The sequence below is a fragment of the Lepus europaeus genome, chromosome 3, assembly GCF_033115175.1.
Source record: "Lepus europaeus isolate LE1 chromosome 3, mLepTim1.pri, whole genome shotgun sequence".
Lineage (NCBI taxonomy): Eukaryota > Metazoa > Chordata > Mammalia > Lagomorpha > Leporidae > Lepus > Lepus europaeus.
In genome coordinates this window covers 30,372,299-30,396,655 of record NC_084829.1, presented here as the reverse complement: position 1 = coordinate 30,396,655, position 24,357 = coordinate 30,372,299, and the positions used below count along the sequence as shown (strand labels likewise).

Genomic DNA, 24,357 nt, shown 5'->3' with positions numbered 1-24,357 from the left:
ATGGTAAAGCAAGAACCAGCAGAACAAACTTTTCTTTTTGCGTCAGAGAGCAATTTACAAAGTCTTAAATGTGTGCGGAAGCAAATGCAGTTTTGTACTGCCGGGACGGGAGGTAGGTAGGGCATGGTGAAAACTGACAGGTTAGTAGTGGTTCCTTAGAAGGCCTTGTGTGCTTTGCTGAGAAACCGTGGGGGCCGGCGCTGTGGTGCAGGGGGTAAAACCTCAGCTGGCAGCATCGACATCCCATATGAGCGCCGATTCTAGTCCCGGCTGCTCCGCTTTCGTTCCAGCTCTCTGCTATGGCCTGGGAAAGCAGTGGAAGATGGCCCAAGTCCTTGGGCCCCTGCACCCACGTGGGAGACCCAGAAGCAGCTCCTGGCTTCAGATCAGCACAGCTCTGGCAGTTGTGGTCATTCGGGAGTGAACCAGTGAAACTCTCTCTCTCTACCTTGTTTTGTAATCAAGCAAATTAAAATAATTCTTCGAAAAAAAAAAAAAAAACAAAAAAACCTCTTACTTCATCCAGTGTTGTGGGCCAGAGAGGCTTAAAGTAGGACTGAAACAAGAACAATCTGTTTGAGATTTCAGTAGTGGGTTAGGAAAGTCAGATTGGCAGCCAGTTTCCACGTACAGTGGGGAAAGACTCCCTGCCTGTGTTAAGTTGCTGTGGAAAGGGGGATGGGGGGGGGGGGGCGCACAATGTACATTAAGGTCTCTGAATGCATGTGGGGCACACAATTACAAGATAACTGTCTCTGGATCACCATGTAAACAAAGGAGCGAGAGGGTTTTTGGCTTAGTGGTTGAACCACCGGTTAAGATACCCACGTCTCTCATCGGAGTGCCTGGGTTCAGTGCTTGCCTCCAGCTTCTTGCTAATGCAGCTGCTGGAAGGCAGCAGTGTGGAGACCTGAATTGAGTTCCTGGCTCCTCTTTGGCCTTGGCACAGCCCGTGCTGGCTGCAAGGCATGTGGGGAGGAAACCAGCAGATAGAATACTGATTTCCCACAGTCAGATCTTGAATGTTTTATATTGTGCCCGAGCTATGTATTTGTACTTCTTGCAAATTTTTGGTTCAAATTGAAAAAAACAAGATTTAACATGTACTGCATAGCTCATTTGAAAAACCAGGGACAGGCACCTGGCCTAGAGGTTAAGACGTCCACATCCCCCATATCCAAGTGCTCAGGTTTGAGTCCTGCTCCAGGCCCCAGTCTAGTTTCTTGCCAGTGTGCACTCCTGGCAGCAGGTGATGTTTCAAGTAGTGGGGTCTCTGATACCCATTTGGAGGATCCAGAATGACTTCCTGGCTTGTGGCTTCAGCTAAGTCTGACCCTCAAATAAAGGAATAAATAAATTAAAAAAAAAATTAAACCATATACATACAAACACAAAGACACTTCAAAAAGTCCTGGAAAATGGAATTTATTTTGGTGCAAAAACTTTTTGAAATTCAAACATAGTTTTTTGTAATACACATTTTCCATGAACTTTTTGGAAGTTTGTTCTTTGCATGGATTTTGAATTTTTCTTGCACCAAAACAGTCTTTCAATTCCATTCCCATGGACTTTATGAAGACATTTGTATTTCCATACATATAAAAGTACTGATGCATAATTTGGTTATCACTGTGGAGTGAGATTCTTTGTTTTACTTTTTTCTACCTTTCCGTATAAGAAATCTATGCCAATGAATAAATATTTATCTCAAGAGAAATTAAAAGTCTCCTATAGTAACTACATACTGGTGTCCCTTAGTATCCCAGTTGCCCAAATTTATATGCCAAATAATCTGGTTAAAGTTGCTGTTGAATCTCTCAATATCCAAATCCCAGCTTTTGTTTCCCTAAACTCAGGAACCAGATAGACAGGGAATACAAACTGCTTTTTTTTTTTTAAGATTATTTATTTGCTTGAAAGGCAGAGTTAAAGAGGGAGACACAGATCTTCCATCTGCTGGTTCACTCCCAAATGGCAGCAGCTGAGCTGATCCAAAGCCAGGAGCCAGTAAGTTCTATGTGAAGAGTAGGGGCCCAAGCAGTTGGGCCACCTTCCACTGCTTTCTCAGGAGCATTTGCAGGGAGCTGGATCAGAAGTGGAACAGCTGGGACTCAAACCAGCTCCCATACGGGATGCTGGCACTGCAAACGGCAGCTTAACTTGCTACGTCACACTGCCGGCCCCACAATTGCTTTTATATTAGTCTCATTTCTGGCTCCAGTCTTTTGGTCTTTTCTTTTATTGTGGCCATTTTCATACAAATATAGCTCAGTAAACTTATTTAAATTCCTTTGGGATAAAACAAATTATAAATAACATGTAGAGTTCTTAGAAAAAATACAACTTTAGTAAGTAAGCTCAACTAGAGGTAGAAGTGCTCTGGGGACAATGGTAGTCCCCACATGACGATCGAGCCAAACTTTGCCACTAATAGCCAATGGACAAGGCATCTAAGAACCAATATGTTTTGCTTCTCAAGGAAGATTTGCAGAGTTGCCCAGAAAAAAGATTATGAATCTTCCTTCTCCTGGAACCTATGAAGAAAAAAAAGACTTGTTACACTGGATCAGAGGAGTTCCCAGCAATGTAAGATGAAATATTCCAACATTCAAAGAAGGGCCTTTTATTTATGATACTGTGGAGACCTGGCTCCCCTAAATAGATCCTCCAACAACTGAAAATGCTGGGATTAAAAATAAATCGGATGAATTAAGACAAAGTATGCAAAGATTTCTTAGGACACAAAAGGCACTAGCCATGAGAGAAAAAAAGAATGTTTAACTGGACCTTATAAATATTAAAAACTGCTCATATAGGAAAGATATATCTGACTATAAATATTTTAACCCATTGGTAAAAGGCCATCTGACTATAAATATTTTTAACCCATTGGTAAAAGGCCATCTTCACACTGATTTAAAATTATATAAAACCAGAAATCCAGACAGGTAAGTTAAAACTGAAGCCCCTACTACTATGGTGTAAACATGTTTGATATATCTCATACACATTTAAAAAATAAAAAGAGAGATTTAAAATACAATTAAGGAACTAAGAAGTAAAAAATGATTGATGGGCCACCACCACTGTGGCGTAGCAAGTAAAGCAGAGTTGGCATCCCATATGGGCACCGCTTCGAGTCCCAGATGCTCCACTTCTGATCCAGCTTTCTGCTATGGCAAAGGAAAAAAAAAAAAAAAAAGCAGAAGGCCTAAGTCCTTGGGCCCCTGCACCTACATGGGAGACAAGGAAGAGGCTCCTGGCTCCTGGCTTCGGATTGGCCCAGCTCTGGCTGTGGCAGCCATTTGGGGAGTGAACCAATGATGAAAGACTTCTCTCTCTGGCTCTGCCTCTCTATAACTCTGCCTTTTGAGTAAATAAATTTTTAGACAGGGTGAAGAAAATGGAGGATGAGGAGAAAGTATAATAAACAATTGGAGGCCAGCGCCGCGGCTCACTAGGCTAATCCTCCACCTTGTGGCGCCGGCACACCGGGTTCTAGTCCCGGTCGGGGCACTGATCCTGTCCCGGTTGTCCCTCTTCCAGGCCAGCTCTCTGCTGTGGCCAGGGAGTACAGTGGAGGATGGCCCAAGTCCTTGGGCCCTGCACCCCATGGGAGACCAGGAGAAGCACCTGGCTCCTGCCATCGGATCGGCGCGGTGCGCTGGCCGCAGCGCGCCTACCGCGGCGGCCATTGGAGGGTGAACCAACAGCAAAAGGAAGACCTTTCTCTCTGTCTCTCTCTCACTGTCCACTCTGCCTGTCAAAAATAAATAAATAAATAAAAATAAACAATTAGAACTCCAGTATGTGAGAATTAAAAACATGGGAGAAAGTATTAAATGAGATAATAGCTGGTAATTTTTCAAATGAGAAATACCTCAATTCTCATTTCAGAAAGTCCAATAAAATTCCAAACAGGATAAACAAAAGAGAGCTACATTTTGATATATCCTTTATTTTTTTAAAAAAAGATTTGATTGAAAGGCAGATTTACAGAGAGGGAGAGACGGGAGCAGGGGACTGGGAATGGGAGAGGGAGGAGGAGGTGGGCTGGGAGTGGGGGTGGGAGGGTGGGAATGGTGGGAAGAATCACTATATTCCTGAAGTTATACTTATGAAATTTCTACTTATTAAATAAAAGATTGCTTTGGGGGAAAAAGAAATGAGGGAAGAGACAGAGAGAGAGAGATCATCCACTGGTTCACTCCCCAAATGGCAGCAATAGTGGGGCTGCACCAGGAAGAAGCCAGGAGCTTCTTCCAGGTCTCCCACGTGGGTGCAGGGGCCCTAGAACTTGGGCCATCTTCTACTGCTTTCCCAGGCACATTAGCTGGGAGCAGGACTGGAAATTCAGCAGTCAGGACATGAACCCAGGCTGGTGTCCCAGGCGGCAGCTTAACCTGCTCCGCCACAGCGCTGGCCCACAACACTCTGATATATTCTAGTGGAACCAGAGCACTAAAGTTCTGCAAACCATTCAGAAAGCTGCTGTTCTTTAAATCCCGTGTAATTTTTTTTTTTTTTTTTTTGACAGGCAGAGTGGACAGTGAGAGAGAGAGAGAAAGGTCTTCCTTTTGCCGTTGGTTCACCCTCCAATGGCTGCCGTGGTAGGCGCCCTGCGGCCGGCGCACCGCGCTGTTCCGATGGCAGGAGCCAGGTGCTTCTCCTGGTCTCCCATGGGGTGCAGGACCCAAGCACCTGGGCCATCCTCCACTGCACTCCCTAGCCACAGCAGAGAGCTGGCCTGGAAGAGGGGCAACCGGGACAGGATCGGTGCCCCGACCGGGACTAGAACCCGGTGTGCCGGCGCCGCAAGGCAGAGGATTAGCCTAGTGAGCCGCGGCGCCGGCTAAATCCCGTGTAATTCTTACCACAGTCAAGCTATCTTGGCTGCAGTGAACAACTCCAGCCTTCTCTTGTTTTTTAATGAAAAAACAAAATAGTAAACGGTTGAGTTCCCTGGATATACAAAAGACAAGTATGATAAAAAGAGTGATCAGACTTCCTATTAGGGATGGGATCATGGAAGCAAGTGTGTGGTACAAGAATAAACCATTGAACGTGTCAAGTGCGCAGACAGAGGGAGGGGAGCGGAGACCCACTTGCAGCTGGTGCAGGTGTAGAAGACGGTCTGCCCCTCGTCGGCCGAGCGCATCTGCCGGGTGTGGTACGCCATTCCCTCGTGGCCACAGCGAGAGCAGCGCCTGTCAACCTGGCCGGGAAGGGGTGCGTTAGGAGGCGGGGGCGCACCCCTCACTGCCCACACGAGTCGGGCTCTCCACATTCCTGGAAGTCGGTGCAGCACTCTGCGGACCCTGCACTCGCCCCTCCGCTTCCTCCCCACGCTCCTCTCTGCAGTCGGCCCTCTCTCAGTAACTCACCACGGGCCCCTGGAACTCGGGCCCTTCCTCCGCCGACGCAGGCGCGGCTGCCCCCAGCTTGTGGAACACAAAGGAAGTCTGCACGACCTTCCCTTCGAAGTCTGCACAGGGCAGCAAGAGACGGCTGTGGAGGCCAGCGGAGGGCGGACGGCCACGCCGCCCGGCCTTCCTGCCTCCCTCACGGTTCTTCCGCAGACCAGCCGTCCCGGCGCCCGCTCTAAGGCTCTCCCTCCCCGGTCTCCGAACCGCGGACCGGCCCCCGCCCCTCACCCCGCACGTGGATGGAGAAGCCACAGCGAGTACAGACGACCGTATCCTGAGCTCCGGGCAGGGGCAGGACCGAGCCGCAATCCGGACAGAAATCCAAGTCCGACTGAAAGCTGGGGCAGGTGCTGGCGCCGTCCATGACGGACACGCGGTGGAAGGCTGGAAAGGGAATGACCAGTTCGTTAGGACACCAGAGAGCGCACCCTCCCCACGCAGGGGACCTCCCCAGTCTGCCCCAGGACCTAGGCACAGATAACCCGACCCCTCCTCCCACGTACGTCTCCGGCCTCGGCCACCGAGCCACCAGCCGGCGACTCGGAACCCCGCCAGGGCAGGCGAGAGGGGCCGGGTAGCGCGGGCTAGAGCGTCAGCCGTGCGCAAGCGGCGGGGCAGCGAGCGCGCCGAGGGCTAGAGCGCCGACGCGTCCGGGCGCACCACTGGCTGTGACGTCACTATTCATCGCGCGCCGCAGCGGCGCGTTTAGGGCGGGCGGACGCGCTGGGAGCGCGTTTTGCTGCGTCACTTGCCGTTTGGTCTCGGGGTGGCGGACCGGAAGGCGAGTAGCTGGCACTGCGCCTCCGGCTGCTTTTCCCACCGGGGCACAGTAGTGGGTATTCCTCTTCCTTGTCTCGCATCTGACTCACTTGCATCCCACTCACGGGGGCCCCCAGAAAGCAAGAGTTCGTTGGATTAGAAAAGTACAGGTCCCGCCGTTCCCAGCGGCCCTTTTTTCGCGGAGCAGAGGGTGAAAACGTAGCTAAGCGTGCTGAGACTCGCTGGGCTCCGCTGGCCGGACGGGGGCTGGGCGGAGGCGGACGGGGAAAGACGGGAGGGGGCCGAGGACCTCGGAGGGCGTCAGACACCACAGGGACCTGGCGTTAGGCAGGGGACGCTTGTAGGCAGGAGTTGCTAAGACCTAGGTCGAGTTTGGCTTTCAGACAGTCTTCCACTTGGTCCCTCACTCCAATCGTGGTCATCCAGTCGGTGGTTAATTGAGCTTCTTCTATTTTGTAAAACAGGATAAGGATGTTTCGAAGACCTCACCATTTTCACTCAGCAGTAGCCTAGACTTGACCTGAAGAAGCAGCTTCTACATGACTTTCCTGGTGCTAGCCCTCCCACCACCATCCAGTCGTAGCTGTTGTGGGGCTCCTGCGTGTACAAGCTCTGGAGCCATCTCTGTTTTCTAAAGGACAGATGTGAATACTTGGGAGCGGCACCTGTCTGCCTTTCCCTGCCTTTCCTCTTTACTCCTAGTAAAGAGTTAGGAAATGTTGGGGAATCACAAGCCCCTAATATCACTTAACCGTGAAATCGGGTGTCATTTTATCTGCCTTAACAGATGGAAGTCTGTTGCTTAGGTTATGATGGTAGACACTTTATTCTCACTTCTCTGTCTCCTTTGAAAACAGGTACTGAAATTATCCCTACATCCTTCTCAGCTTTCCCTTATTAACTTGACATTCAAACCAACCAAAGCTCACATAACAGTCAATAAGTATTTTGCACTTATGTCAGGCTTTTAACAGAGGCAGGAGTTGCAAAGCTAAAATCTTGTGTTCCCTGAGCTCTGAAAGCACCAATGAATAATTGAGATGCAATGAAAGTACACTAGTAGGTACATAATGTGAAAGTCCAGGGCAGACTTATAAAACAAACATGTATATAAACTTCAAAGAGCACTAGTAATGACAGATAAAATGTTGTGACAAAGAACAGGATGCTCAGATACATGATAATGATAATCAGCAATCAACAAGTCATTGATTTTGAGAACTTAAGATCACAGACTCCAGTGTTAAGTACTGTGTTAGATGCTATGTAGAAAGAAAGAAAAGATGGTCATATATTTTTCAGATCTCAAAATAGATATACATAGGCAAATAAGAATGCATAAGATATCAGTGAGGCCAAATATTTTACATCAAATCCTCTTGGTAATAAGAGATTGTTGTAGATACAAATTTTACTCAAATCCTTTAGATACCTAAATTTCATACCACATTCTGGAGTGCCTGGTTCAAGTCCTGGTTCCACTCATGGGTCCAACGTCCTACTAATGTGCATCCTGGGAAGCAACCCATGATGGCTCAAGTAACTGAGCCCCTGCCACCCACATGAGAGACCCACACTGATAGAGTTCCTGACTCTGGGCTTGGACCTGGTCTAGACCTTGCTGTTGCATTTGTGGTGTGAACTAGTGAATGGGTGCTCACTCTCTGCCTCTCACGTGAATAAAATATAATAAAAAGTTGAGTGACATGTGAATATACATATCACAATGTAAATAATTTTCAAATGAATTATAGACATAAAATTGTTAGGTGTTTAGAGGAAGACAAATCTTTACGACAGAGCAGACTGAAAAGATTATAGAGAGTCAGGGGTTTGTGAAGGGTAGATGACTAGCATATACTGAGAACATATATCAAGTATTATGCCAGTCTCTTCACCTAATTCATATTTCTTCTTCATAACCCTAGAGGCAGGTTTTTGTCTTATCTCCACTTTATATGTGAGGAAACGGACTTAAAGAAAAGTTATTTACCCTGAGTCGTACACCTAGGAAGAGGTGGAATTAGAAGTAGCCCTGTCAGACTCTGAAGCCTATGCTTTTACTCATAATGGTATAAAAGGCACAGTGATAAAATGGCAGATATCTCAGTGCCTTAAATACAACCTCATAGTAAACTCAAATTAGACTAGAGGTGATACATAAAAGTTGGTAGTTTTCATTTATGTTGTCATCTGCTTGCTCTACAGACAAACTCAGAGTAACCACACATTTCCATCCTCAGGGGTTCAACAGGGAATGTGCTCATAATGGATTTAGTGTGAAGGATGATGGGCAGTGTGAGGCAGGCAAGCAGATGGGTAGGCAATGGCACAGAACAGAATTTCAGAATAAGGAGTTGAAGTGCAGAGATATGCTGATAGAGGCAGAGAGAGCCCGGAACATGAAACTGTGTGAAAAGAATGAACTAACAAACCCAGGGGTTAGAATTGTCTCAGAAGACAGAGGAGGTTGGAGAACTGACCCACTTGACAAAAATGGGCTTTGGCAACGCCTCACCAAGGAGCAGCCTGTCTCTTCCCTCTACCAAACCCCATTACAAGATTCAGAATGGTTCACACTGAGTCCACAAGAGAAGTATGTTTTTGTTCATATGGAAGGAAAAATTCTTTCTAAAAAAGATTTTTAAACACTTTTGGGTGTACATGTAATACTTGTAAATTTTTATGGCATACTTCAACACATGTGTACAGCATAAACTAATAAAAGCAGACAATTAGGATTTCCCTTTCCTTTTTTATTCTCTTCTTATTAAAAGAACACTCTTTATTCTCTGCCATAGGAATGCAGTGGGAAGGACCTTGTTATAGTCTTGTCCGTCAGCAGATTTTCTCTTTGTAAGGGAAATAGCCTTGCTCTTGGCCAAAACAATTGGGTTCTTTGACTCAGACAACATGTAAACACATGTATTGTGACAGCTCCCACATTCTTATCTACCCCTTGTTTTTTATCTTCCAGATTGGCCTGGGCGAAAGTGTCTAAGGACCCTAGGGTTGCTGTAGGTCAACAGTCTCCACTGGAGAAAAAGATCTCGGTAAATACATGACTTTCACATCATACAGTTTAGGTGACTACTCAGAAGGAATCTTAAGTCTGAAATCCTTCTGCCCAAGTGACACTCTCAGGTTGATGTCTACACTGGCAAATGTTTGCCAGCTATATCCACAACTGCAAAAAAAAAAAAATCATTTTGAAAACTCCCAACACTTTATTTTTAAAACTGGTTGCTAATTTGTTGTGGTAGACTCATAGGTTTGCCTGGGAGTGCTGGGAGTAAAATCCAATTATTGTGCTAGTAGATGTCTTTTATTGATGTCAATAGAAAAGATAGGCTACTGTTTAAATGTGTTGAAAACAATGAATATATTATAAAATTTTGAACCTCATTTTGAAAGAACCTAGGTGGTGTGCATACAACAGCAGCGAGACAATTGATAATTCAGAAGCATCGAGAAGAATATGAAATACTCTGCAGGGAGCAAGCTCTTTCTCTTGACTACTGGCTTGCTAAAGCAGAGTCTTATTATAATAAAAGGATAATGACCATGATGAAAGAAGAAGAGACAGACATTGAAATGAAGAAGGAAATGGAGGAGACCATAACTCAAAGCATAGAGGGGCAAAAATGTTACTATTTGGTACCTGAGAGAGAGTTGAAACACATGGAAAGGCACATACATCGAACAAACCAGGCCAGAGGACTTAAAAAGAAAACAGTTAGGCAACAACCGCGACCCCCTGATAAAATCACATTACCGAAAATTGTGCCAGAAGAACACAGCATGCAGAGTGCACAAAGAAGAAGAAAGGTAAAAGAAAGGGAACAGATGCAAATAAAAAATCACCAGGAACGCATGATTAGAGGGAGAGAACTCATAGAGCAAAAACTCAAGGAAAGAATCTTGAGGAAATGTCAGAACCAGCTACCTAAACGTGAGAAGTGTGAGAGAGTAAAGAAAGAGATTAAAGAGTTTGAAAGAGTTGTTGCATATCCACTTTTCCAGCCAGACAGCAGAAGTCAGATTAAAGTGAATATTCTTATGGAAAAGTCTCAGAATAGAGAGATAGCAAGTACAATTGTAAGACCAGCTGAAAGAAAATTCTTGGCTGTGCCACCCTTCTTGAGAAGTCAAATAGGAAAAATAAAACATTAGTGATGGAATCCTGTCTCTTGAAAGAATCTTTTTCTTTTTAATAGTTATTTTACTAGAGGTTCGGTGAAAATTCCCATTTGTATCAGATACGGAAGTGTAAGATAGTTCTGAACTTGAAATTTGCTTAACTATTTTTAGTTGCCTTGTGTTTGTTCAAGTTGCTTACCCCTTTCCATATTGAGTTTCCTCATTTATGAAATGGAAATAATGACATTTCATTGCATAATACTTAGGGGAAGATTATGATTTTTGTGAAGCATTAGTGTGCATTAATTATTAAATAAATGTTAGTTTCCCAACTTGAGTAGCCCTAGCTTTGGCAATGCCTTTCTCATTCCTCCTGCTCCTAACTCTCCAGTTGATATAATTGCTAAGGTTCAGTATGTGGTCTTTAATTTCACTTTGATACCTTCATCAGAAAACTGTTAACCAGGCCCTAAAAATCTAACTTTCACTGTACCATTTAATTATATGAGAAACTTAATTTTGAGGACTTCCTATAAACCAGGCATTATATTAGTTACTGGGAATGAATACAGAGAAGTTCCTGCAATGAGTAGTTTAAAACTAATGGCACAAATGACTCTTTAAGCATTTAACATAATATAGTAAAGGTTATGATAGAGGTATGTGTGGGGTGCTGCACAAAGGAAGGATAGTAACATCACCCAGGAGGGCAAGCAGAAAGGAAAACAGGTCAGAGAAGGTAGTGTAACAGTCTTATGTTTTCTCCAGCTCTGCATCTTGTCACTTTTTTTTTTTAAGATTTATTTTATTTATTTGAGAGGCAGAGTGACAGGGAAGGAGAAACAAATCTTCCATCTGCTGATTCACTCCTAAAGCGTTCTCAATGGCTGGGGCTGGGGCAGGTGGGAGCCAGGAGTCTGGACTCCATCTGAGTTTCCCACACAGGTGGTAGGGTCTAAGTATTTAGAGCATCTTCCACTGCCTACCCAGGTGTAAGAGCAGGGAGCTAGATTAGAAGTGGAGCAGCCAGGACTCGAACCAGTGCTCTGATATGGGATGCAAGTGTCACAATCAGTGGTTTAATCTGCTGTGCCACAATGCTGGCCCCATATTTTGTCAGTTTGTATCATGCACTTAAAACAAGACCTTCCTACATTTGGATCCATTCAGGGTTGACCCAGCTCAGCTTCTTTCAAACACATGCCTCCAATACTATACTCATTGATAATTCAGAAAGCAAATTTTTGAATTTAGTAATAATTTTAATCACCAAATAGAATGTGATTTATTGTTTCCTTGTCAGTTCATTATATTCCTAGATACCAGAAAGTTGGGAAAGTAAGGATTCATAGTTGGTTAGTACAGAATAGAGAAATAGAAACTGAATGCCTTAAAGATTGTTATACTTGGGGCTGGTGCTGTGGCGTAGCGGGTAAAGCTGCCACCATCCCATATGAGTGCTGGTTTGAGACCTGGCTTCTCCACTTCCAATCCAGCTCTCTGCTATGGCCTGGAAAGCAGTAGAAGATGGCCCAAGTACTTGGGCCCCTGCACCCACATAGGAGACCCAGAGGGAGCTCCTGGCTTCAGATCGTCATCTGGGGAATGAACCAGCAGATGGAAGGCCTCTCTCTCTTTCTCTGCTTCTCCTCTCTCTGTGTAACTGTGACTTTCAAGTAAAATAAACAAATCTTTAAAAAAAAAACAAACCCAGAATTGTTATACTTAAGTTGTGATGAATTTTTTTAAAAAGATTCATTGTATTTATTTGAAAGGCAGAATTACAGAGAGAGAGGGAGAGAGAGACAGACAGAGGTCTTCCAGCTGCTGGTTCACTCTTCAGATGGCCACAATGGCTGGTGCCAGGAGCCAGGAGCGTCCTTCGCATCCCACACATGGGTTCAGGGGCCCAAGGACTTGGGCCATCTTCTGCTGCTTTCTCAGGGGCATTAGCTTCTCTGTTATATAAGCCTGTGCCCCATTCCTTGGAACTGTTTGTAGCCCATTCTTTATGTACACTCATTTGCACTATCTATCCTCTGGTCTTCCATTATTGTGTCCTGATTTTAGATTCTTTACCTTCCATAAAAGTGGATCATGAAAATGCAAGAGTCAGAAGACTTAGAAATACAAAATAATAGGGTATTTACAAACCTTTTGAGTTGAATGGAACTGAAAATTCATCTAATAAATGCCTATTAATAGTTGTTTATCATGAATATTTTCAGTCCTGGACACATAGGTGAGTTTGCTTGCCCACCCTCCTCCAAATCTAGCATATAAGTAAGATGATAATGGGCAATTCTGCATCTAATATGGATATGAATCAAAATCTGTGGTTAAAGGTGGTTAAAGGGTTCACTTTTTATGTTCTTTCTTGGCCCTGTCTCTTTCTCTGATTAGTAAAACTTTCCTCACTTTGGAGAACTGCTCCTAGGTCCCTTTGGCTACAATGATTGGCATCATATAACCATATAATATAAGAAAGATAATATCTGTGTATGTTACCAGTACATTTCAGAAAAGCAGAGAAAATTGTCGGTTAGATTCTTACCTCAGATTTTTCTGTCAATATGAGAGAATTTGTTTAAAAATTCATTTGCAACTTAGTCAAGAAATATAAATTTCCCTGGGAACTCCAACCTGGTCTCCCACATGAGTGGCAGGAGACCAACTTGAGTCATCTGCTGCTGCTGTCCCATGTCCATTAGCAGGGTGGTTGATCAGAAGTGGGGTGGTGGACACTCTGATGTAGGTTATAAGTGTTACAAGTGGTGGCTTAACCAACTGTACCACAACACCCATTCCCCTTCACCTATTTTTAAGTTGTGTTTTAAAATTTTGGTTATAAGAGTTCTTTATATATTCTAGAAGCAAGTCTCATATCAGATATTTGATTCATAAATGTTTTCTCCCTTTCCATGGATTGTATTCACTTTCTTGATAGTATCTTCAGGAGCACAAATTTTTAATTTTGATGAAGCTCAATTTATCTCCATTTTCTTTTGCTGCTTTTTGTGTCACATCTAAAATTCCATTGCCAAATCCAAGTTCATGAAAATTTACCCCTGTGTTTTCTTGCTAAGGATCTTACAGTTTTAGCACTTACAATTAGGAGTTTCTTCCCTGTGGAGATAAATTTTTATATGATTTGATACAAGGGTCTGAACTAGTTTCTTAGAACTGCTTTAACAAATTACTATCAATTTGATGGCATTTTCACTCACAATTCTGGAGGCCAGAAGTTTGAAATCAAGGTGTTGTAGCCAGTGTTGTTTCCTTCAGAGTCTGAGGGAGAATTCATTCCATGGTTCTTTCCTAGCTTCCGGTGGTTGGTGGCAACTGGCAGCATTGTTTAACTTGTACATCACTGCACTCTCTGCCTTCATCTTCACGTCACCTTTTCTGTGTCTCTTCTATGTGTCTGTCTCAGATCTTCCTCTCCTTTCTTTTAGGGCCTACCCGAAATCCAGGATGATGTCATCTTGAGAACCTTAATTATACAGGCAAAGACACTATTGTACTTCCACATAAGGTCACTTTTGCAGGTAGCAGGGATCAGGTCTTAGGCGTATATTTTAGAGTACACAATTCAACACCCTAGAGGTTTCAACTTCATCCTTTTGTACGTGGCAATGTGTCTCCCAGAGTCAGTTGTTAGATCATTGTTTCACCATTGATTAGTCTGGGCATTGGAAAAAACAAACGGCCTGTCCATGTGGGTAAGTTAAGTTCACTTTTATTAAGGATTTTTGTATCTATAGTCTCAAGTGATATTTTGTAGTTTTCTTCTAATGTATGTTTGGTTTTGATATCTGGTGTCATAGCATGAGTTGGGTTGTGTTCCCTCCCTTTTGAAAGAGTTTGTGAAGAGTTGGTATTAATTTTTCTTTTTAAAAAAGATTTATTTATTTATTTGAGAGAGAGAGTTGCAGACAGTGAGAAGGAGACACAGAGAGAAAGGTCTTCCATCTGCTGGTTCACTCCCCAAATGGCCAGTCTGAAGCCAGGAGCTAGGAGCTTCTTCTGGGTCTCCCATGAAGGTGCAAGGGGCCCAAGTGTCTGGGCCATCTTCTACTGCTCTCCCAGGCCATAGCAGAGAGATGGATCAGAAGAGGAGCAGCTGGGACTAGAACTGACGCCCTTATGAGATTCAGGCACTGCAGGAAGATTAACCTACTGAGCCACAGTGCCATCTCAGTATTAATTATCCTTTAAATATTTTGTAGAACTCATTAGTGAAGTCATTTGGGTGTAGACTTTAACTCATGGGTAGGTTTTTTTTTTTTTTTTTTTTTTTTTTTTTTTAACAGGCAGAGTGGACAGTGAGAGAGAGAGAGACAGAGAGAAAGGTCTTCCTTTGCCATTGGTTCACCCTCCAATGGCTGCCCTGGCCGGCGCACTGCGGCCGGCACATCGCGCTGATCCTAAGCCAGGAGCCAGGTGCTTCTCCTGGTCTCCCATGGGGTGCAGGGCCCAAGGACTTGGGCCATCCTCCACTGCCTTCCCGGGCCATAGCAGAGAACTGGACTGGAAGAGGGGCAACCGGGACAGAATCCAGCGCCCCGACCGGGACTAGAACCCAGTGTGCCGGCGCCGCAAGGTGAAGGATTAGCCTATTGAGCCATGGTGCTGGCCATGGGTAGTTTTTGATTACCAGTTTAGTCCCTTCACTTATTTTAGGTATATTCTGATTGTCTATTTATTATTGAATCAGCTTTGGTAATTTGTATTCTTCTAGGAATTGTTCCATCTTATTTCTGTTATATAATATATTGACAATTTTTTGCACCCAAATAAACTGATTTTTTAATTCAATTTTCCTGTGTACTTTTTGAAGTACTCATGTATTTTGCTGTTGGATATAGTGTTTAGATGTCTGCCAGGTCTAAGTTGGTTGATAGTGTGTTCAGGTCTTCTGTTGCCTTGTTGATATTTTGCTTCACAATTGAAAATGGAGTTTTGAACTTTCTCACTCCCAGTCTGCTTAGGCTATCATGCAAAATACTAGTTGGCCTGCACAACAGAAATTTATTTTCTTCAGTTTTGGTGATTGGAGCTCCAAGTTGAAAGTCTTATAAGGTTGCTTCCTGTTGAGTTCCTCTGCATGCATGGAGAAGAAGAAATGGAGCTCTGGTGTCTTCCTCTTCTTATAAGGACACCAGTCTTAGTGGATTAGGTTCCCATTCTTATGACTTTACTTAACCTTAATTACCTCCCTACAAGCCTTGTCTCCAAGTAGTCACATTGGGGAATAGGGCTTCAACAAATGGATTTGAGGGAGAGGGGTAATTCAGTCCAGAACACCATTCTCTGCTTCTCACTTCATTTTGCCTTCATGTGCTTAACTAAGCTTTGCTATTTGGTGCATGCATGTTTGTAATTCATATATATTACTGATTATCATTTTCCATTATGAAAGTTCTGGTTTATTTCTATTAACCTTTTTTAAAAAAGTATTTTTAGGAGCTGGCATAGTGGCATTTTTAGGAGCTGTGGCATAGTGGGTACAGCTGCCGCCTGCAGTCCCAAAATCCCATATGGACAGTGGTTTGAGTCCAAGCTGCTCCACTTCCAATCCAGCTCTGCTATGGCCTGGGAAAGCAGTAGAGGATGGCCCAAGTTCCTGGGCCCCTGCACCCGTGTGAGAGACCCAGAAGAAGCTCCTGGTTCCTGGCTTCAGAATGGTGCAGATCTGGCCATTGCGGCCATCTGCGGAGTGAACCAGTGGGTAGAAGACCTCTCTCTTTTTCTTCTCCACCTCTGTCTCTCTAACTCTGCTTTTAGAATAAATAAATAAATCTTTTTTTTAAAAGTTTTTTTTTTAAACTTTTTTTACCTGATATTGTTGTAACCATTTCACATTTTTTATGGTTATTGTTTGCTTGTTAGATCTTTAACATTCCTTTAGTCTATTTGTAATTTTGAATCTTTACTATGTGTACTGTAGACAGAATATAGTTTGTGGACTTACGTGGTGATTGCTGGTGCTTATGCCAGTCAAAATGCTGACCATGCTGTGATGCCCTACAGCTGGCTCCCAGGTAACAGAACCTTTTAATCAACCTCAACTTTTACCAAGAAAACATCAGTCACATGTGGGCAAGGAAACATCTGCCATACCTTAAGAAGGAGAAAGCTTTATGTGTTAGGACAATAGTAGGAAGAGTGATCAGGCCGGTGCCATGGCTTAACAGGCTAATCCTCCGCCTTGCGGTGCCGGCACACCGGGTTCTAGTCCCAGTCGGGGCGCCGGATTCTATCCCAGTTGCCCCTCTTCCAGGCCAGCTCTCTACAATGGCCCGGGAAGGCAGTGGAGGATGGCCCAAGTGCTTGGGCCCTGTACCCGCATGGGAAACCAGGAGAGGCGCCTGGCTCCTGGCTTTGGATCAGCGAGATGCACCGGCCGCAGCAGCCATTGGAGGGTGAACCAGCGGCAAAAAGGAAGACCTTTCTCTTTGTCTCTCTCACTATCCACTCTGCCTGTCAAAAAAAAAAAAAAAAAGAGTGATCAATGATCCCACTGTTTACCTCTCCTTACACATAGGTGACATTCCATATAGAACTGAGTATGGGAGTGTAAGATGGCTCCTTAATCAATAATCAAGCCTGTTAGCTATTACCAGGTACTCTTCAATTTTCAATGAGGTATTCTTTTATTTTCAATGTGATTGATAACCATACATAAATATGTATTGTTTTAAACCTAACAAATGTATGTACTAACCCTGTAAGAGAAGCATAAAACTTGTAATTTGTGCCTGAGTGAGTGCTGACAGAGGAGTGCCACTTACTGATAAATTTTGGAGCCTTTTATAGCCGGCAGCTGAGAGTGGGCTCATGCCCCAAAGAATTCTCAACCCTAAAGCCCAAATCAGCAGGTTTTTTTTTTTTAAAGATGTATTTATTTATTTGAAAGTCAGAGCTACACAGAGAGAGGAGAGGCAGAGAAGGAGAGAGAGAGAGAGAGAGAGAGAGAGAGATCTTCCATCTGATGGTCCACTCCCCAGTTGGCTACAATGGCTGGAGCTGCACTGGTCTGAAGCCAGGAGCTTCCTCTAGGTCTCCCACGTGGGTGCAGGGGCCCAAGGATCGGGGCCATCTTCTACTGTTTTCCCAGGCCATAGCAGAGAACTGGATTGGAAGTGGAGCAGCTAGGTCTTGAACTGACACCCATATGGGATGCCTGTGTGCCAGACCAGGGTGTTAACCCTCTGTGCCATAACACTGGCCCCAGCAACAGGGTTTATAAAGGCAAAAGCACAAAAACTGGAAGGGGAATACATGGTTACTGGAGTCAAGCTAACCTAAGGCCTATGCGAAACCAATATCAATTATAATTTTGATGATACCAGTTACAATCTTAATAAGTCCAATTATAATATTGACATTAATCCAAGTATTGGCCTAAATCATATGTGGGACATAAACAAATTATAATCTTATTAACCCAGGTGCTACCTATCTTTTTTTAAGTTTGAGTGATCATGCTATGGGTTTTCTATGTTCTGCCAAGTGTGATGTAGTGGATTACTATTGTCTGAGTTCTTCAGATCATAGTTTTAGACCAGAGTTTCACAGTAGGGGGTGCTTTCTCAAGATGGAGTCTTGGGTGCTCCAAAATGGAGTCCCTACTGTCAAGGTGTTACTTCATAACCAAACCCAGGTTTGCAGAACAGCCAGCTAAGGCAACTGACTTGTTGTTTCTGGGTTTAAATCCTCAGTTTGACTAGCTGAATAAACTTTAACTGATTTTTCAATTAGATTCTGATTCTCCCCATTAAGAAATTTTTTGTTTTTTTTTTTTCCAGTCAGTCTGATAACCTCTGCCTTTTGATTGGCTTGTTTAATCCATTTACATTCAATATTCTTTTTTTTTTTTTTTTTTGACAGGCAGAGTGGATAGTGAGAGAGAGAGACAGAGAGAAAGGTCTTCCTTTTTGCTGTTGGTTTACCCTCCAATGGCCGCTGTGGCCAGCGTATCTCGCTGATCCGAAGCCAGGAGCCAGGTACTTCTCCTGGTCTCCCATGCGGGTGCAGGGCCCAAGGACTTGGGCCATTCTCCACTGCCTTCCCGGGCCATAGCAGAGAGCTGGCCTGGAAGAGGGGCAACTGGGATAGAATCCGGCGCCCCAACCGGGACTAGAACCTGGTGTGCCGGCGCCGCAAGGCGGAGGATTAGCCTGTTAAGCCATGGCGCCGGCCCTACATTCAACATTAATGTTAACACAGTTAGATTTGTGTCTGACATTTTACCTTTTGTTTCTCTTGTGTTCATGTTCCACTATTCCTCATTTATTGATTTCTTTTGTGTTAATTTTCTGCTGTGATCTTTTAATTTCTTTAATGATTTTTCACTGTATTGTGCAATTATTTTCTTAATTATTGTTCTAAGGCTTACCATATATATCTTTTTTTTTTTTAAGATTTGTATTTATTTATTCGACAAGTAGAGTTACAAGCAGTGAAAGAGAGAGAGAGAGAGAGAGAAAGGTCTTCCTTCCATTGGTTCACTCCCCAAATGGCTGCCATGGCTGGAGCTACGCCAATCCAAAGCCAGGAGCCAGGAGCTTCTTTCCTGGTCTCCCTTGTGGGTGCAGATGCCCAAGCACTTGGGCCATCCTCCACTGCCTTCCCAGGCCACAGCAGAGAGCTGGACTGGAAGAGGAGCATCCAGGGCTAGAAGCTGGTGCCCGTATGGGATGCCGGTGCCACAGATGGAGGATTAACCTAGTGCGCCACCGCACCGGCCCCTACCATATATATCTTAACTTAGCAGAATGTACTTCAAATTTATACTAACTGAATTTCAGTGAAACAAACTCCATTTACTGCTCATTTTTTGTATACTATTTCTTTTTATTTTTTGATTAATTAATTAATTTATTTTTGACATGCAGAGTTAGACAGTGAGAGAGATAGAGACAGAGAGAGAGTTATAGACAGTGAGAGAGACAGAGAGAAAGGTCTTCCTTCCATTGGTTCACTCCCCTAATGGCTGCCATGGCCGGCGCTGCGCTGATCTGAAGTCAGGAGCCGGGTGCTTCCTCCCTGTCTACCATGTGGGTGCAGGGCCCAAGGACTTGGGCCATCCTCCACTGCCCTCCTGGGCCACAGCAGAGAGCTGGAGTGGAAGAGGAGCAACCGGGACTAGAACCTGGTGCCCATATGGGATGCTGGCGCTGCAGGCAGATGATTAGCCAAGTGAGCCAAGTATGCTGCTATTTCTTTATACATAGTATATCTAAATATGTTAAAAACCCATTAATACATTGTGATAATTACATATTTTATATAATTTTAGAACCTTTATGTTACTATATAAAGGTCACTAATTTTTTCTTCTTCAGTATTGAATATAGCATTAATCCCATCTCACATCCAGACATTTTCAACTCTAGAAGTTTGTTTGGTCTTATATGAGGGATTTTCGAACTTTTTATAATTTTTAAAAATCAACTCTGAGTTTTTATTGATGGTAAACTTCATACTCACAGATATAGATGAATTGTGTACAACTAGGAATGCATCATTTCCATGAAAAATTTTTTTAAAGACTTATTTTATTTATTTGATAGAGTTACAGAAAGAGGTAGAGACAGAGAGAGAGGTCTTCCATCCACTGGTTCACTCCCCAGATAGCCGCAATGGTCGGAGCTGCGCCAATCTGAAGCCAGGAGCCAGGAGCTTCTCCCAGGTCTCCCATGTGGGTGCAGGGGCCCAAGTCCTTGGGCCATCTTCTACTGCTTTCCAGGCCATAGCAGAGAGCTGGATTGGAAGAGGAGCAGCCAAGACTAGAACCCACACCCATATGAGATGCCAGCGCTTTCGGCCAGTGCTTTAACCTGCTGTGCCACAGCGCCAGCCCCTCCATGAAATTTTTCAAGTGCCCTTGAATATATTTTTCATACCTTACATAACTTTTTGAACATGTGGAATACAATTACAATAACTGTTTTCATTTCATTGTTAATTCTAATATCTGGATCAGTTCTCAGATTGATTGCTTTTATCTGCATATGGGTCATATTTTCTTTGTATGCCTGGCTATTTTTTATTTGATGGCAGACATTATGACTTGTTAGGTACTAGACATTTTTCATTTCAAAAATATGATGTAGCTTTTATTTATGTGACACAGTAAATTATTTAGAAGCTATTTGATTCTTTTAGGTCCTGCTTTTAATATTAGACAAAAGTCAGGAAGCGTTTAGTCCAGGGTTAATATCTCTTCACTTCAGATACACCTTTCTCTACCCAATGCCCAGTGAATTATAAAGCTTCCCAGTCTAGCTCGTGCACTTTATTCCCAGCCCTGTGGATCATACCATACTGTTGTCTGTTGTCTTTTTAGACCAATCTTTCCTGTACTGGAAAAGTTTCTTTAGTGGTCTACATAAACAATGTCTGGGCATCATATCCTACCCATTACAAATTATGAGCCCAAGAAAACTTAAAGTGAGACTTCTACATTTGACAAATTCACTCAGATTAAAGCAGCTTTTCTCTCTAGATTCATGCTCATATTTTTATTTTGACCAAATTGAGTATTCTCTTGTTTGTTCTTTTGTATTTTTAGATACTTTTTAAATGTTTTACCTTGTACTTTTTAGTTGTTTTCAGTAGAGGAAAAAGCCTTAAAATCTAGCCCAACATATTACTAGAAATGGAGTCCTCATTAACAACTGATTAGTTCCTGCTGTTTGTCTACCTCGGGAGTAGATGCTGGAGTACAAGTCCATCTAGAACATTGCTCATCTAAGTGTAATACTACTCTATGGGCTGGCTATTTGTTATAATCCCAGAAGGAGATACAAATTGGGAATAGAGTTAGCATGTGAACCTCACTATTACCTTGTCCCTGGCTGGTAACAGTCACACAAGGCAAACATTGACCAACTGTCTTTTGTTTACTTAAGACAGTTTGAGGGACCAGCATTGTAATGCAACAGGTTAAGCCACTCCTTGTGCTGATTCTAGTTCTGGCTACTCTGCTTCTGATGTAGCTTTCTGCTAATTCACCTGGGAAGGCAGCTGAAAATGACTCAAGTTCTTGGACCTTTGCCACCCATGTGGGAAACCAAGATGTAGTTCCTGGCTCCCAGCCATGGCTTAGCCTAGCCCTAGGGGTTACAGACATCTGAGGAGTGAACCAGTAGATGGAAGATCTCTCTCTGTGTGTGTCTCCCTCTCTCTCTCTCTTCCTCTCTGTTGCCCTGCCTTTCAAATAAATAAATACAAAAATAAATCTTAAAAATGTTCTGTTATCAGCTATTTATGGACCAGAGTTTGAGAAACAGTTTGTAGGCTAGGATGCTCTCTTTCTCTCTCTTTGGGTTTTCTGCCTTTAGAATACATGAAAATGAATAAAAAATATTTTTAAAATGGGGCACATGTTGTGGCCCAGCAGATTAAGCTCCCACATGGCATTCTGGTATCCCATTTTGAAGTGCCAGTTTGAGATCCAGCTCTTCTGTTTCCCGTTCAGCTTCTGTTCACTCATCCTAAGGAAGCATCAGAAGGTGGTTCAAGTGCGTGGGTCCTTGTTACCCATGTGGGAGATCAGGATGGAGTTCATAGGCTCCTGACTCTGGCCTAGCCCAGCCCTAGAGTTTGTGAGCATTTGGGGTGTGAAACAGTGGATGTAAGATCCATCTCTGTCTCTTCCTTTTTTCTCTGTCACTCTGCCTTTCAAATAAATAAATAAATAAATTTTGGAGAAAAATAAAACAAGGGGAGGGAGTAAAAATGTTCTTTATTTTTGGAGTCAGATAACACTGGCTTTCATTCAAGATGCTAAGCTTGGAGTTCTAAGACTTAATGTCTAGGGGGCCAGTGTTGTAGCATGATGGTTTAAGCTACCATCTGCAATGCCAGATTTTCATAGGGGTACCTGTTGGAGTCCCAGATGCTCTGCTTCCAATCCAGATTCCTGCTAATGTGCCTGGGAAAGCAATGGAAGATGGTTCAAATGCTTGGGCTCCTGCCACTCACATGGGAGATCCAGATTAAGCTCCTGGCTCCTAACTTCAGCCTAGTCCAACCCTGGCTATTTGCAACCATTTGGGGAAGTGAACCAGCAAATGGGAGATTTCTCTATCTCTTTTTCTCTGTCTGTAACTCTGCCTTTTAAATAAATAAGTCTTAAAAAAATGGCTTAATGTCTATCCTGTTGGGGCTTGGTTTTGCTGTGGACTAATTACCCCCTTCTACTTCCCTGCTTCTACCTTTTGGAATAGAACTGTTCTTCCTATCCCTATTTTGCCATTGCATTTTGGAAGTATACAACTTATTTTTTGATTTTTTTTTAATAAGGACTCACAGCTGAAAGAGTTTGCCTTGAATCCAAGATGAGATTTTGAGCCTGGATTTTTTAGTAATGCTAGAACAAGTAAAATTATGGGACTACTGGGAATGAAATGAATACATTTTGCAATATGAGAACATGAATGTTGGGGAAATGGGGACAGAATACTACTGTGGTTCGAATGTTGTTTGTCCCTAAAAAGCCTTTCTGTTGGGGACTTGGTCCTCGTGTACAATGTTGGAAGGTAGAACCTTTACGAGGTAGATCCTAGTGGGAAGTCTTAGGTTAACTGGGGATGTGCTGTCATATACCAGTCTCTCTGGTGCACTGTTTGGTCATGTGACCTCTTCTTCCTGCATGTGCTCCTGACATCAACCATGGGTCCCTTGCCAGATCCAGTGCACTTTGACTTGGACTTTGAGCCTCTGATACAGCAAACTAAATAAACCCCCTTCTTAATCAAGTAAGCCTTCCCCAGATATTTCATCATAGTAATGAAAAACAGACTAAAAGGGAGGCTGAGGTAGAAGAAAATGGTGTGTGACAGAAGTCTGACCAGGTGTGTTGACAGATTTTAGTCTTTCTGTGGTGTGGGTTTGGTTAATGAAGCTCAAAGAAGGGACTAGAATAATTGCTGACTTTTTTTGGTAATCTAGACTTTAAGCAGATTTAAGGATATTGGAAAATAGCCTCTTTGTAGCATTTGCTGTTCTCTGAGTTTCTTTAATATAATCAGCATAGTAGGACATCATATTTTGGAGTGACAATTCCTGTACTCCTTCATAAACAACTAGATTGTACAGACATTAATTAAAGTATGACTTAATACATCAAGGTCATAAGTATTCAAAAATGCCTGCCACTTGTGCTAATCCTTGTCTGTTTTACTGGGACTCCACTTACCATTCAAATTCAAATGATTTTGCTTCTACTTCACCCTTGAATCTCTTTCTCCTCATGGACTCTATCTTCATTAAAATATCCCGGCTGGTGCTGTGGCTCAATAGGCTAATCCTCCACCTGCGGTGCTGGCACACCGGGGTTCTAGTCCCCTTCGGGACGCCGGATTCTGTCCCGGTTGCCCCTCTTCCAGGCCAGCTCTCTGCTGTGGCCCAGGAGTGCAGTGGAGGATGGCCCAAGTCCTTGGGCCCTGCACCCCATGGGAGACCAGGAGAAGCACCTGGCTCCTGGCTTCAGATCAGCGCGGTGTGCCGGCTGCAGCGCACCGGCCGTGGTGGCCATTGGAGGGTGAACCAACAGTAAAAGGAAGACCTTTCTCTCTGTCTCTCTCTCTCACTGTCCACTCTACCTGTCAAAAAAAAAATAATAATAATATGAAGGTGTTAGAAAGAACATACTATTGAGTTTGTACTTGATTGGATATTTTGGGGGAAGGACTAAGGGAGGATGGATTTCTTTAGTGGGCAGTTTTACTATTAGCTTTCTCAATAAATCTTGTCTATGGGGAGGAAGGGCTAGAGTGTGTATAATGCTGTAATTGATAACCTAGTAACTATCACTCATATTAGGACAGGAGGACATTTGTACTTTGAAAGTTGAACATTGTCTCATTTTTGTCTATGGTTAAACATGCATTGGTCTTTTTTTTTTTTTAAATCTTACCTATCAGGATCTAATAGTATCTTTGTCTGATGTTGATGTTTTGTAGGATGGTTTATGTCAAACAGGAAAATAACATGGCCT

General features: G+C 43.4%; 3 protein-coding genes across 7 annotated transcripts in view; 2 read left to right on the top strand and 1 right to left on the bottom strand.

The window, feature by feature from the left end:
• Positions 1–1,506: 1,506 nt before the first annotated feature.
• On the bottom strand, positions 1,507–6,036 carry POLR1H (RNA polymerase I subunit H). The gene is made up of 5 exons (XM_062185514.1): positions 5,930–6,036; positions 5,655–5,810; positions 5,385–5,485; positions 5,106–5,215; positions 1,507–2,534 (listed from the first exon to the last, which is right to left on the bottom strand). The coding sequence occupies exons 2-5, from the start codon at positions 5,788–5,790 to the stop codon at positions 2,510–2,512; spliced, it is 372 nt and encodes a 123-aa protein (XP_062041498.1). The 5' UTR covers positions 5,791–5,810; positions 5,930–6,036; the 3' UTR covers positions 1,507–2,509.
• A 2,572-nt stretch (positions 6,037–8,608) lies between these two features.
• Positions 8,609–10,379, top strand: LOC133756464 (putative uncharacterized protein ZNRD1-AS1). The gene is made up of 3 exons (XM_062187146.1): positions 8,609–8,802; positions 9,184–9,259; positions 9,621–10,379. The coding sequence occupies exons 1-3, from the start codon at positions 8,609–8,611 to the stop codon at positions 10,377–10,379; spliced, it is 1,029 nt and encodes a 342-aa protein (XP_062043130.1).
• Positions 10,380–23,141: 12,762 nt separating this feature from the next.
• Positions 23,142–24,357, top strand: part of ZFP57 (ZFP57 zinc finger protein) — a 37,677-nt gene continuing 36,461 nt past the window's right edge. For 3 of the 5 annotated variants that reach the window (XR_009865390.1, XR_009865389.1, XR_009865388.1), the window contains exon 1: positions 23,142–23,212. The gene's annotated coding sequence lies outside the window, so the exon portion shown is untranslated. The remainder of the gene's footprint in view (positions 23,213–24,357) is intronic. The other 2 variants (XM_062185480.1, XM_062185478.1) reach the window with 1 other exon arrangement.